Source organism: Sorex araneus, chromosome 3, assembly GCF_027595985.1.
Source record: "Sorex araneus isolate mSorAra2 chromosome 3, mSorAra2.pri, whole genome shotgun sequence".
NCBI lineage: Eukaryota > Metazoa > Chordata > Mammalia > Eulipotyphla > Soricidae > Sorex > Sorex araneus.
Genome location: NC_073304.1, coordinates 228,870,190 through 228,882,732, shown reverse-complemented (window position 1 = coordinate 228,882,732; position 12,543 = coordinate 228,870,190). Strand labels below are relative to the sequence as shown.

The 12,543-nt window shown below is 51.8% G+C and overlaps 1 protein-coding gene across 1 annotated transcript in view; it reads right to left on the bottom strand.

Moving 5' to 3' along the window:
• GNA13 (G protein subunit alpha 13) overlaps window positions 1-12,120 on the bottom strand; it is a 43,486-nt gene extending 31,366 nt beyond the window's left edge. Inside the window, exons 1-2 of the mRNA XM_055131365.1 lie at window positions 11,736-12,120; window positions 9,820-10,046 (exon numbers count right to left, since the gene is read on the bottom strand). Of these exons, the coding sequence (XP_054987340.1) occupies window positions 9,820-10,046; window positions 11,736-12,018 (510 nt within the window). The 5' untranslated portion in view covers window positions 12,019-12,120. The remainder of the gene's footprint in view (window positions 1-9,819; window positions 10,047-11,735) is intronic.
• Between the last annotated feature and the right edge of the window lie 423 nt (window positions 12,121-12,543).

The window sequence follows — 12,543 nt, the reverse complement described above, 5'->3', positions numbered from 1 at the left end:
TGCACAAGAGGCGGGCAGAGCCCAGGAGGACTCGGACCAAGGACGCGGGGACACTTGGAGGGGCCTCTCCGCTGCCCCCACCGGGGAACAAGGACTTGTTCTTGGCCACTTCAGCCCGCCCTTCCCGAGCGTTCCAGAAACAGGCTCTCAACAGTGAAACAATCCTGGCGACGCTCTCAGAGCAAGTGGGAAAACGCAACCAACACTGCCGGGGTTCCACACAGCTGGGTGTGGCGCCCAGTCAAAGAGAACAAACCAAAGGAACAAAACAAAAAAAACCTCCACACACACCAAAGGACTAACCATAAAGATACAGATGCATAAAACGTTGTTTCAAATGCTTCAGAAATGACCTCTCAGGAAAACACAACGAAATTTTTTTTTTTTTGTCTTTTTCTGACTTTTGGGCCACACCTGACTGTGCCCAAATCACTCCTAGTTCTGTGCTTAGGAATTCCGGGTGGCGCTCAAGGGACACATGTGTGGGACATATATATGTGGTGCCAGAGATCGAACCAGGATTGCCACATGCGAGGCAAGCATCTTACTGCTTCTCTCTCTGCCCCCAGAGGAACTTTAATATGGATTAGAAGTTCACATATTATTTGAGGATACGGAAAATTTGAGTCAACAAAGCTAAAACTGAAGGTAAAATTTGTTCATCTGAGCATGATGATTTATGCAAGAAAAAGCCAGTCAAGCACAAAACTAATTTGCAAATGAATGCTAGGCTTGAATATCTGGATTTCTTTTGTTTCAAACACTGAGAATTCAGAAAAAAATTAAGCCAAGTTTCACAAAACGTGAATATGCTAGTGGAAAGAAATCAGGACCCCACGACCAATTTTCAATCTGAAAATCAAGCAAAATGGTAGTAGAAGGCGACAAGAACTAAGAACAAGCACCTCAGCCCTTGTTGCCTTACAATAATGCCACTAGACCGCTGGCAAGGAAAAACCGCCAACACTACCTCTGATGCATTACCTTTCTTACAAATAACACATGGCCTGACAAGACTGTAAATCACATTTTACGTTATTTAGAATTCAGAACTTACATGCTGGTAATCAAGTTCAGGGCCGCAGGGTTGGAACAATAGGACAGCAGGTAGGCTGCTTGCCTCGCACATGGACGACCCAGGTTCAAGTACCTGAGCCTGCCAGGAGTGATCCCTGAGCACAGAGCTAGGAGTAAGCCTTGAGCACCACGGGGTGTGGCCCCCCCCACAACAAAACTACTGAAAAACAATTCAGAGAGTGAATCGAATCAAAGCTGACAATGGCTTCTTTAAAGAGGACGTGTTTTATAGGCACAGAGTACATCAGGAGTATCAACAGATGTTACCAATATGGCTAACTCATGTCGGGCACCGCTCCAAAGGTCTTACATGGATTATCTCGTGTAATCCTTCAAACAGTAACGAGCAGTGGGTCCTTGGATCACTCCCCTCCCACCGCCGCCGAAGCAGAAATGCGGAGGGGCGGAGGGGACCCACTCAGGCACACAGTCCCAGTGCAGGGGCCGGGGACCCGGCTGGCTAACCGGACCCACCTCATCCCCGCAGCGAATCAGAAAAACCCCATCAAATGTCAAGGCCGTGATATTAAAACATTTGTAAAATTTCAAGGTCTGGTGATATTAAAACACTTATTGAAAAGTTTTACATTATGTAAAACACACCACTGAATTTGAACATGGTTATTTTAATCGTGTTTGGAAGCTACAAAGTCAAGTTCAACAGACCGACACCGGATATGCAAGTCCTACAAATTTAAACCAAAAGCCAAAAGACATCCATGAGGAATGATTCTACAAACTTATTCTGTGTCTACTGCAGAGAAGGTGAGGGTGAAAGAGCTCGCCCACTGCACTGATTTAAAAAGCTTCACTCCTTCTGGCCATGTAAGAGATTACAATGGGAAGAAAGATTAAGATACACAACTATCATGGCAACAGACTTGAGCCAAGACCACACTCGGGTCCACTGCTCAAAGCAGACTCATTTCCTCGGCCACTATCAGTCCATCCTGATGATGGCTTAATGTGGCTGTAACAAATACGGGGGGTGGGGAAGGCAACTTGCAACAAAGCATGATCACAGGCGAGACAAGATTTAATTGAACTGTATCATACAGGCAGGGGAAAAACTAAGAAAAAAAATCTAAGTACTTCAGTAAAGGATATAAAAATTACTGGACACACACACACACACACACACACACACACACACACACACACACACACACGGTGGTGGTGCTCAGGGATGCTTAGAGGTCACTGCATTCCCCCCTGCAGTGCTGGAGCCAAAGCAGTGCGAAGCCAGGGTACTGCACGTGAAGTCTGAGCTCTCCAACCAGGCTCGGACCAAAAATCGTGACGAGGGCAATGTAGCAGAGTGGCAAGTACAGGAGAAACGATGCACATACACAACATCGGGCGCCCTGTCCAATTCCCGCAGCCCCACATGGTCCCCCGAGCCCCGCCACGAGTGATCCCTGCATGCAGCGTCAGGAGTGCGGCCCGGGAACTGCCAGATGTGACCCCCAGACAGTAAAGAACCAGAGACTTCCGGCAGCCTCTTATCCAAACCAAGAGCAAATCTGGACAGGATGCCAGGCCTGAGCCCGTTTCCAAACCGTGCTTTCCTGTAGGGATTTACGGCTGCCCTGCAGATAACTGACGGCACCACAGTGCTGCCCTCGGCAACGTGCAGCCTGGCAGTGCAGGCCAGAGTCTGGCGCTCAGGCCTGTCCCTGGGCGCGGAAGGGGGAGGAGGGGGCGCGCAGGGCAGGGGCGAAACTCAGGGCCTTGTGCTCTCTACCGCCGGAGCTATTTCCCCAGCCCCAGCCTCTTTCCCCACTGATGGGAAAGATCGCTTTCAGGTGAGGGATGTGGGCCAGGGATGAGAGTGTCAGGCCCTGGGGTCAGTTCTCTGCTCTGCCCAAATACCAAGCGCAAACAAAAACAAAAACCCAAACAAACCCACATCCACTGATGGAAAACCAACTAGGGACTGCCTGCACAGCTCGTTCTCCGGGTGAAGATTCGGCCCTCCCCAGGCTGAATGACTGCAGTGAACTGTTAGCACACGAGGTAAATGTGTCATGAATAGTCATGTACGATTACCGACATCGGGACTATAATCTAGGTTAATCAAGTAGGAAGTTCAAAACACAACAACAACCCCGTGAAAGTGTCCTTAATGAAATCTGACACACACCCAGAGCAATGTGCTAGGAGTTAACAGGGGGTGTTAATTAGTTATTTGTATGCGTGAGTGCCAGTCAGTCGAGGCTGGGAATGAGAGCAAAGAATGTTCCACAGATGTCGCGCTGCTCGAGTGTTTGCACAACGGCCCGCTGGCCGTGACAGCCAGCAGCCGACGGAGGGCCCCGGCTCTGTCCTAGCACGGACGACCTCCATGGCTGAGGCGTCACAGAGCCCCACACTGAGCTGGAGGCGTCTCCATCACTGGCCCGTGGACCTGAGACAGCAGCACCGCTGTTTCGTTTCTTAAAAACACTGAAACGACAATGTATGTGACAGCTTTGAAAAGTACCAGGAATCTTTACCAAACCTTTTAGAGTATTAAAAAATGACAAAGTGAATTTGACAGAGAGAGATACTGATGCCTGTTTCAGCTGCGCTTGGGCAAGGCCTGAGGTTCAATGCGGTGCACCCTAGGGTTGAGCCCCAGTGGTCCCAGTACTGAACCTGCCGTCCACTTGGTGGCCGATCCAGATTCGCTCTCCAGGCCCCCCCCCCACCATGTGGTTCCCAGAAACCCGCCAGGAGTGACCCCTGAGCGCAGAGCCAGGAGGAAGCCCTGAGCACAGCCAGGTGTGACCCCCACACCAAAAAATATTTTTTCTTAAATTTAAAAACTAATTTAAAAGCAAGCATCAAACATTCTGTTTTTAACGTAAACTGTACTTTTGCTCTGAGCTTCCAAGATTTAGATAAAATATATTCTAATATGAAGCTAATCCTCACTAAAGAAACCTAATTTTTTCTTTTCCACACTCTCTGATGTTCTCTATTAGTCGTTTTCAACCTCTTTCATCTGTGGACAGGGGCTGAAGACCAGTTCTAGATAACTCCTTCCGTCACAAAGGCTAAAAGACTTTATCTCTAGAATCTGCAGAAAATGAGTTTCAGCAACTTGGTGTCAAACATTTTTCCCCAATTCATAAAGAAAATGGACCAAATCCTTCAGAAATATGACGGTTCCTAGCAAGAAGTAGTAGCAGATTCAGTGTTTAGGGCGAGTCCACGAGCTAGAGAGCGGACGAAAGCCCGAAACAATACTGCAGCGCGGGCCCCCAGCCCAGAGCGCAGGAGCGGCCTGGGGTGCACTTGGGAAAACAAGTTCTTTTCTGAAAAGGGAGCCCGTCGGCCCCAAAGTTTGGCAGCTTCTGTTCTATAGCACCGTGAATTCCTGTAGCACTGTAATCCCGTTACTCATCAATTTGCTCGCACGGGCACCAGTAACGTCTCCATCGTGAGACTTGTTGTTACTGTTTTTGGCATATCGAATATGCCATGAGGAGCTTGCCAGGCTCTGCCGTGCGAGTGGGATACTCTCGGTAGCTTGCCAGGCTCTCCGAGAGGGATGGAGGAATCGAACCCGGGTCGGCCGCATGCAAGGTGACTGCCCTACCCGCTATGCTGTGGCTCCAGCCCGTGAATTCCTGCTGCACTGTAAATAGTTGAGCCCAAACTGAAGTTCCTATTTTATTCAGAGCTAGCTTCTTTCTGCAGGTCAATGCCTGATGATACACTGTTAATACTGTTATGCAGTCTTTTTTGGCTGTTGCGGTTATGCCGTCTAAATGAATAAGCCACCTCATCAGCCCCGAGAGGTGTGACTGTCAGAGGCACAAACTATTATTTGAGTTAAGAAAAATGACTTCTCACCAAAGGGACCACGACAACAAAGCCGAGAGTTTGGGTTTTAGGGGCTGCACAGAGAGACTGGTCATTACAGGAAGTTCTACAAGTGCTGACAAGGGCACAGTGTTCACAGAAAGTAGGAAGCGTGGGGTGTCCCTCCCATGTCACACTTTCCTGTCCTATATTACTGGCTCTGGGCGTCTGCGGAGGCGCCAAAGGAGCCGCGGTCTGCCACTTCTGTCGTCACCCAAGTCACCAGATTCCCCGGCTACCGTCACACGCATTTCTCTGATGATGTCCTCGAGGCCGGGGCCGCAGCACGCAGGCAGAGCCCGACCGAGACACGCTCCAGCTCAGGCACGCCCGAGGACACGTAGCTCTGCGCACGCCGGCCCCAGCCCTTCCCCACCTCTAACCTGCTTCCTTCCTGCTCCCTTCCCCAGCCGACGGGCTCTCTAGCCTCCTGCCACGGCCCCCGTTTCTGTGACTTTCACCAGTGCCTGCTCCTGAAATATCCTGGGGGCCCACCGGGAGCCCTATAAACCCCAGCTGGGAAACACTACCGTAAGCTATAACATGAATCTTTAATTTTTTCTAGTTTCCACAATAAGCTATTTTGTTACCCATCGTCTGAAGCTAACCAGAGAAGGCGATGTTTGCCTTTGGGAGGCTGGGAAAGAAAGCATCAGTGTTTGCACCCAGAGTTATTACCAACAAAGGAATGGTCTGCAAAAACCCCAAGCTGAGCGGCCACGAGACTCTCCCCATCCCGATGGCCGCGTGAAGAAAGGGCGATCATTCATCTGCAGCGGGAAAGCCAGAGAGGTACAGCCACGGCCCCACTTGGTTTGCATTTCAATTTACAGTAGCTTAGTAGCTGTTGGTTGCAACAAACGAGGCTAATTTTAGTTATACTATCTGTGAGCTCCTCCCCTTCCCCTGGCATCTACTTCTTCTAGTCAAGATTAGAAAACATTCATTAGGAACATTTCATCCGGGGCATAATAGAGGACATAGCTGTTTATGCTTTAAAGGATGGGGCACCAGAGGCTTATTTACGATCTACGTTTAATGAGTTGGGAGACGGGGTAATTTAGAATATCTGAGACTCTGACCTTTTAACGGGGAGAGTAGTTGAGCAGACTGCGTGCGTTATTAAATGTAACGAAAAATAAGAACCGGGATCCTCTAGTAAGGCTTTCCCATCCTCCTAGAAAATGAACAAATCAACAGACAGAAAAGTCTCTCCTTTGCAGGAGAACCTTGGAATTCAGAGGCCGGGCAGCAACCAGGGCCACACAGTGAGGGCCAGGCCCTGCACTGGTGAGATGGACAGAAAGGACAGACCAAAGGTCCACACCGAGGAGCAGAAGGGTGGACACGGAGGGCAGGAACACCAGGACTGGCCAGGGGCGAGAAAGCCAGGGGGAGGAGCAGGCGCCCGCTCCGTCGCTCCTGGGAGACCCCAATCTGCTCTGTCTGAAACATTCGTTCCAGGTCAGTCTGATGCCAGGGGTTCCCGGGCATTCGGTCACGTGCAAAGGTAAGACCTAACGAACCGATAGCCCTGCACTGCACTGCCCTCCCGTGGTTCATCGATTTGCTCGAGCGGGCACCAATGGTAATAAAATAACCTAACAAAGGACTTTTATGATGAGAGCCAAGCCGGGGATACGGGACGTCAGAGTCTCACGGATCAGGGGCTCGGAGGGACCCCGAAACGGTCTGCGTTTGCACAGTGCGACCCACTTCTAAGCGTGTCGACACCACGCCCAGGGAAGGCACAGGAGACCCTGGGGGGGAAGCACCCCTGGTCCAGCGCCAGGAGGTGAGTGAGGGCAGTGCAGAACCCGGGCGCGGAGCAGCCTGGCAGACGGCTCCGTGACTCGTCTGTCGCCTCCGTCCCCAACGCAGGCCTAGGAGACAGGGCCAACAATCGCCGGCAGGACCGATTCTTCCTCTCCTCAAAAGGAGGGCGAAGACCTTTCCCTGCCATGCCTTCCCCTTCGTGAGCAATGCAAACGAGACAGGGATGAATAATGGAGGTTTCTGGCACTGGAGGCTTCCCCATCAACCTCAGGCCACGACGCAGCTCTTTGGAAGTCCTCACGGTAGGATTTTCAAGGACAACAGGGGCCAGTGTCCCTGACCCTGCCCTGCTCGAAAGTCAACTGTAGGTTGAAGGAACCCGGCTCAGCTCACCAGTCTTGACCCACAGGGAGAAGCTGAGCCCTGTTCTCCAACAGACTGACCGAAGCGTTCGGAGCAAACCCACAAGGTGTCTGGTCCTGAGTATGCGTGTCCAAGTAAGAAAGCAGCAGTAGGGCTGGAGCGATAGCACAGCGGGGAGGGCATTTGCTTTGCAGGCGGCCAACCCAGGTTCGATTCCCAGCATCCCATATGGCCTCCCAAGCACTGCCAGGGGTAATTCCTGAGTGCAGAGCCAGGAGTAACCCCTGTGCATCAACAGGTGTGACCCAAAAAGCAAAAAAAAAAAAAAAAAGTTGCAATAGATCACAATGTGGAGGAAAAGAGGGAATGAACGCACAGAGGTAGAAAAGACAGATTCTGGGGATTGCTGTACGAAGACAAGAACTAAAGATGACTGAGAAAAAACAAATTCAGTAACCCACGTGCCTTCCCGGGACAAAGGCTCTGCCAAGTACCACAGAACATCCAAACGCGTTAGTTCATTAATCCAACAGGATAACTAAGCACCTAGTCTGCGGGCCAGGCACTAGCAATGGGGACACATACAAGAGAAACACCCCTGTCCTCCTGGAGTTTGAAAGAACATCGCTTCATGATCCTCCTTTTCGTTTTGGTTTGGTGCTCAGGGCTTACTCCTGGCTCTGTGCTCAAGAATCCCTCCCGGCCGGTGGCATGACGGGACACTGCGCCTGCAGTGCTGTACCGCCTCCGGCCCCGTGTCCCTCTTCTTGGAAAGGAAACACGTCTCCAATTGTGTCTTGCTGCCTCTGACTCAGAACATTCACGTCTGTATCCCCGTGGCTTTCTGCGTCATGTGTAGTGTTTGTGTGGTGTCAGGGATGAACCCCAGAGCCTCACACATGTGAAGCAGGCAGTCTCCCGTGGATGGGAGCCCTGCCCTGTAACTACCTGGTTTTGGGTCCACACCTGGTTATACTCAGGGCTTCCCCCTGGCTCTGCATTCAGGGATTACTGGCACTTCTCGTAGGACCAGACGGGGTGCCAGGGAACAGAACCCGGGTCAGCTACATGCAAGGCAAACGCCCTACCTGCTGTAATATCACTCTAGCCTCAACCTACTTGTTCTAATGGCAAAAAAAAGCAAAGACCAAAAACCAAAAAAAAAAAAAAAAAAACCCACAAAAATACCACAAACCTCACTTAGGAATACTTTAACAACGATGCAAAATTCTTGATACGAGAAGATGTAAGACACAAGCATCTAAACTCTAAATCTTAGTGAAGCCCAATCTCAATGAAAGGAATTTATGACATTTTCCCATAGAGAACTTTTACGTTAGTTGTCACTTGTTTATGTTGATGCAAGCAATAACAGAAACAGAACACCAAATACTTGGCCAAAGTTCAAAAATCAACCACAAGTGTAATGGAGAATTGGAGAGAGGTCATTTGTCAGGTTAAATTATTAATTTCGATATATCATGCTGTCAGTTACTCGGCCTGAGTACTGATGTGACGTAGTCTCTGCCTTTCATTATGCAGCAAAATATTCCCCAAGCCCAGACACCTCTGAAAGAAGAGAACTATACCCGAGAGTATACAGCAGGCCTGTGCTCTACGGTACACCCAGGAATCCAAACTAGATGAAGATTCGGGAAATCAGCTTTATCAAAGCTATGGTGGGCACTCTTCTAGAACTGCAAATAGCCAGGCCTGCCTCTGAGTATACACTCTATTTAAACAACGACTGGTTGGCTATACAGCATATTGCAGTCACACCCATGACTTCGGCGTCCCTTCAAGGCTGGTGACATCATCAACTTCCTAAGCGGCCTTATTTCTAACTGTCACTTTATTTTGGTTTTACAGTAAAGCACATCAGATCGGAACTCCCTCCAAATTGCAGAGTCTAGATTGCTATCATTCCTGGGATCTTTCCGGTCTCTGGCAAGTAAAACTCAGAATACCATCATAAAACTCAGAAAACAATCAAAGCATTCACTATTAAATTACAGAACACTTGCAAAAAAAAAATCTATTTCAATTATTACTTTTGTAACTTTAAAGTAGGGGCTCCTTTCTTTCCATGGATCTTCAATACTTTGTAACAGTTATAATGTTTTACTTGCATTCCTATTTAAAACAAAGTAGAGAAATATATGTGAAATAAATTCAAAGTGTTTCCCAAGTTAAAAAGAGGTACAAAAATAAGATTGTTTTTATTTTCAGAAGGAACATTTTGTAGAATGTGCTGATGTTTAAAAAAAAAAAATCACAAAATGTGCAGGGCACATCGCCTGTTAAAGATTTTAAAGAAAAAAGTTTTAATATCAAAAGGCAATAATCTATGCTGTAAAATGAGCACCTCTAAGACAAGTAACATGTTTCAACAAAGAGGCTCAGTTACTGAACTCTCATTACAAAAGTAAAAGGTACCCCTTTTTAGAAAGCTAAACGGTGTTGCTGTAATTGGGAGAAATTAATTTTCAGAAAGAAAATCAGAAGGAAGATGATCACATGGCCTGACTTTCAAAAAGGAAAAATGACCAATTGAGTATTGTAAGAGTCAGTAAATGTATGGGGCTGATTTTTCTCCTGCTTTGTAAGGAGCCCATCTAAAAATGTCTGCAGCTGAAAGTTTGGATACATTGTTTTGAGTAGCTTAAAGGAAAACCAAAAAAACACTACTGTTAAAAACCAAGGGTCAGTTAAAGTCCTTAAAATCCCAACATTTAAAAAGAACGAATGTCTTACCAGTTGAAATTCCCGACGCCGGTCATAGGCATTCTGTATGCCACTGTCTGCCCACAGTGCTCTGATGGCAGGAAGATATTGTAAAAAAACTTGGGTTTCTACCATTCCCTGGGCCGCCATGGGGGCCCGCGTGTCAAATGCCATCATCTTGTCTCCATTGAGCTGGTTTGAGGTATCTCCCCAAGGAATATGAAGCTTCTCTCGAGCATCTACCAGCACTCTCATACCTTTGTTTAAAAAGAAAAAAAAAGGGTGTGATCACAGTCATTAGCTAAGTTCTAGTCCAGGATTGTGTTCTTAGGTTTCTTAATGATGCCAGCCCACCATCTCCAAAAAGAGCCCGGTATCGAACAAACCACCTGTAACTTCTCAAAACTACCAAAAAAAGAGAGAGAGAAAGAAAGAAAGACAGACAGCCTCTCAATGTCATAAAAAATCAGAACCTTTAAAGAACAGGCTTTCATAATAAAATCCTTCTTTTCGTGAAAGATCTCATCATGCTCTAATTGGGAAAATAACGAGGTAGGAGGTTGTTACAAAACCAATCTGAAAACAGATTTCAATCCACGGCACCGCTGCTGTCTGATGCACCGTGTTACACAACAGCTAGAAAGTGCTTTGTCTGGGTAATTGGGGGGTGGAGGGGGGGTAACTACCTTTTTATTTATTTATTTATTTTTTGCTGTTAATTTTCTGATCACGCCAAACCCCCAAACTAAGCTATCTGATGACTTGATCTCGGGATCAAATGCTCCAGAGCAGTGAGTGACACTCAAGAACCGGTGTCCCAACAGAACCCGGGGCTTTGCTGACCCGGCAACTCAGGTAACCCTATCACTGACGTAACATTCCTTAAATTCAGCTGCATCCGGATACAAAGGTCCCTTCAATGAGGGATGGCGAGGTCAGTGTGTGGCCTTGGAGCGGAGCTTAATTAGGCTTCAGGCTGAACGTGACCAGGGCTCCCCTAACCCCCCTCCAACCGTTTTACAGCTGAACTAACTGCACAGGACTTAGGGGGTCCGTGCCACTGGCCTCGTGCCTCTCTTACCTAGGTGTCCCCCCGCCCCACCCCGCCCCTCCACCCAGATAAGCGCGGAGCCTCCACTCAAATCTTGAGTTGGGGAGGAGGAAAAAAAGAAAAAAGTAAAAGGGGCGGGGTGGGGCGGCCAGGAAGCCCGCTGGAGCCGGTCCTTGCACCCGCATTCCACAGTAGAACCCAGGGTGTGCAAAGGCCCCGCTCAGCAGCTCAGCAGCACCCACGGCCGGGCGCTCAGCACCTGAGCCCAGAGGCGCCGCACCCCACTCCCCCCCACCGCCGAAACGCCTCGTATGCAGAAAGCATCTGAGCCCCGAGAATGCTAACTAAGGGCGCTGGAGGACCCAACCGAATCAAAAAGAGAAAGAGCAGCAGCCACAGAAACCTCCTCTCCGGCTGGGAGGGCAGGGGGAGAAACAGCTCGTGCACTCCCCCCCACCCGCTCCCCTCCCCTGACCCCACCCCACCCCACCCCACCCCCGCGAGGAACAAAGTTTTCCTTTGCAGAGCTGGGTCCCCGCACCCCAAGCGGGGGTCTGCACCTCGCGCCGGGGTCAGGCACCCGGGACGCCCCATGCACGAGGCCACTCCGCGCGCGGGGCAGCCCCCCGCCCCGAAGGCGAGGGGGCCGGCGGCGGCGGGAGGCGGGGGGGCGCGGACACCCTTAACTCGGGCGGCGCGGGGGGGCTCGAGAGGGGCGCGAGCCCCGACTCCCGGGGCTGTCACCTCCCCCCCGCGCCCTTGACCCGCGTCCCGGGCGCGCGCTGCCCGGCCCGCGCCGCGCCGAAGGGAGAGAGGGAGGGAGGGAGGGAGCCGGCGCGCGGGCCCCGGGCGGGCCGGGGGCGGGGGTCGCGGGGTCGCGGGGGTCGCCCGGCACCTTTGATCACGTTGCTGTAGATGGTGGGGCGGAACTCCTCGCGCGCGCGCTGGTCGAAGTCCTGCCCGTGGATGATCCGCATCTGCTTGAGGAAGGTGGACTTGCCGCTCTCGCCCGCGCCCAGCAGCAGGATCTTCACCAGGCGCTTCACGTAGGTCTTCTCGCGCGACAGGCACTTGTCGATCTCCTTGGACTTGCGCTGCTGCTCGGCCTCGCCGCTCGTCAGCACGCAGCCCGGGAAGCACACGGACAGCACGGAGCGCGACGGCAGGAAGTCGGCCATCTTGCCGCCGCCGCCGCCGCCGCCTGGGCGGGCGCGGCCGGCCGCCTCCACCTCCGCCGCGTCGCGGGCCGCCGGGCGGCTGGGGCTGCGCGGCTGGCGGCCGGGGAGCGCAGTGGCGGCGCGAGCGCGCCCGCCGCGGGAGGGAGGGAGGGAGCGCGCGAGCCGGGGCGCAGGGCGGGCCGGCGCGGCCGGGGAGGGGAGGAGGGCGGGCCCGAGAGGGGCGGCGGCCCCGGCGTGCGTGCGTGAGTGCGTGCGTGCGTGCGCGCGCCCGCCGCCCCGGGGAGCCCCGCCCCCTCGGCTCCGCCCCGCCCCCTCCGCGCTCGGGGCTCTGGGGCCGAGTCTCTCTCGCGCCCGCGCGCGCGTGCACGCGGGAGGCAGAAGGGCGGGGCCTGCGAGCGGGAGCGCGCGTGAGGGGGGAAGACAAGCGCTGGGCCTGCGAGCGGGCGCGCGCGGGGGGGGAAACAGGAGAAGGGCGGGGCCTGCGAGCGGGCGCGCGCGGGGGGGGAAACAGGAGAAGGGCGGGGC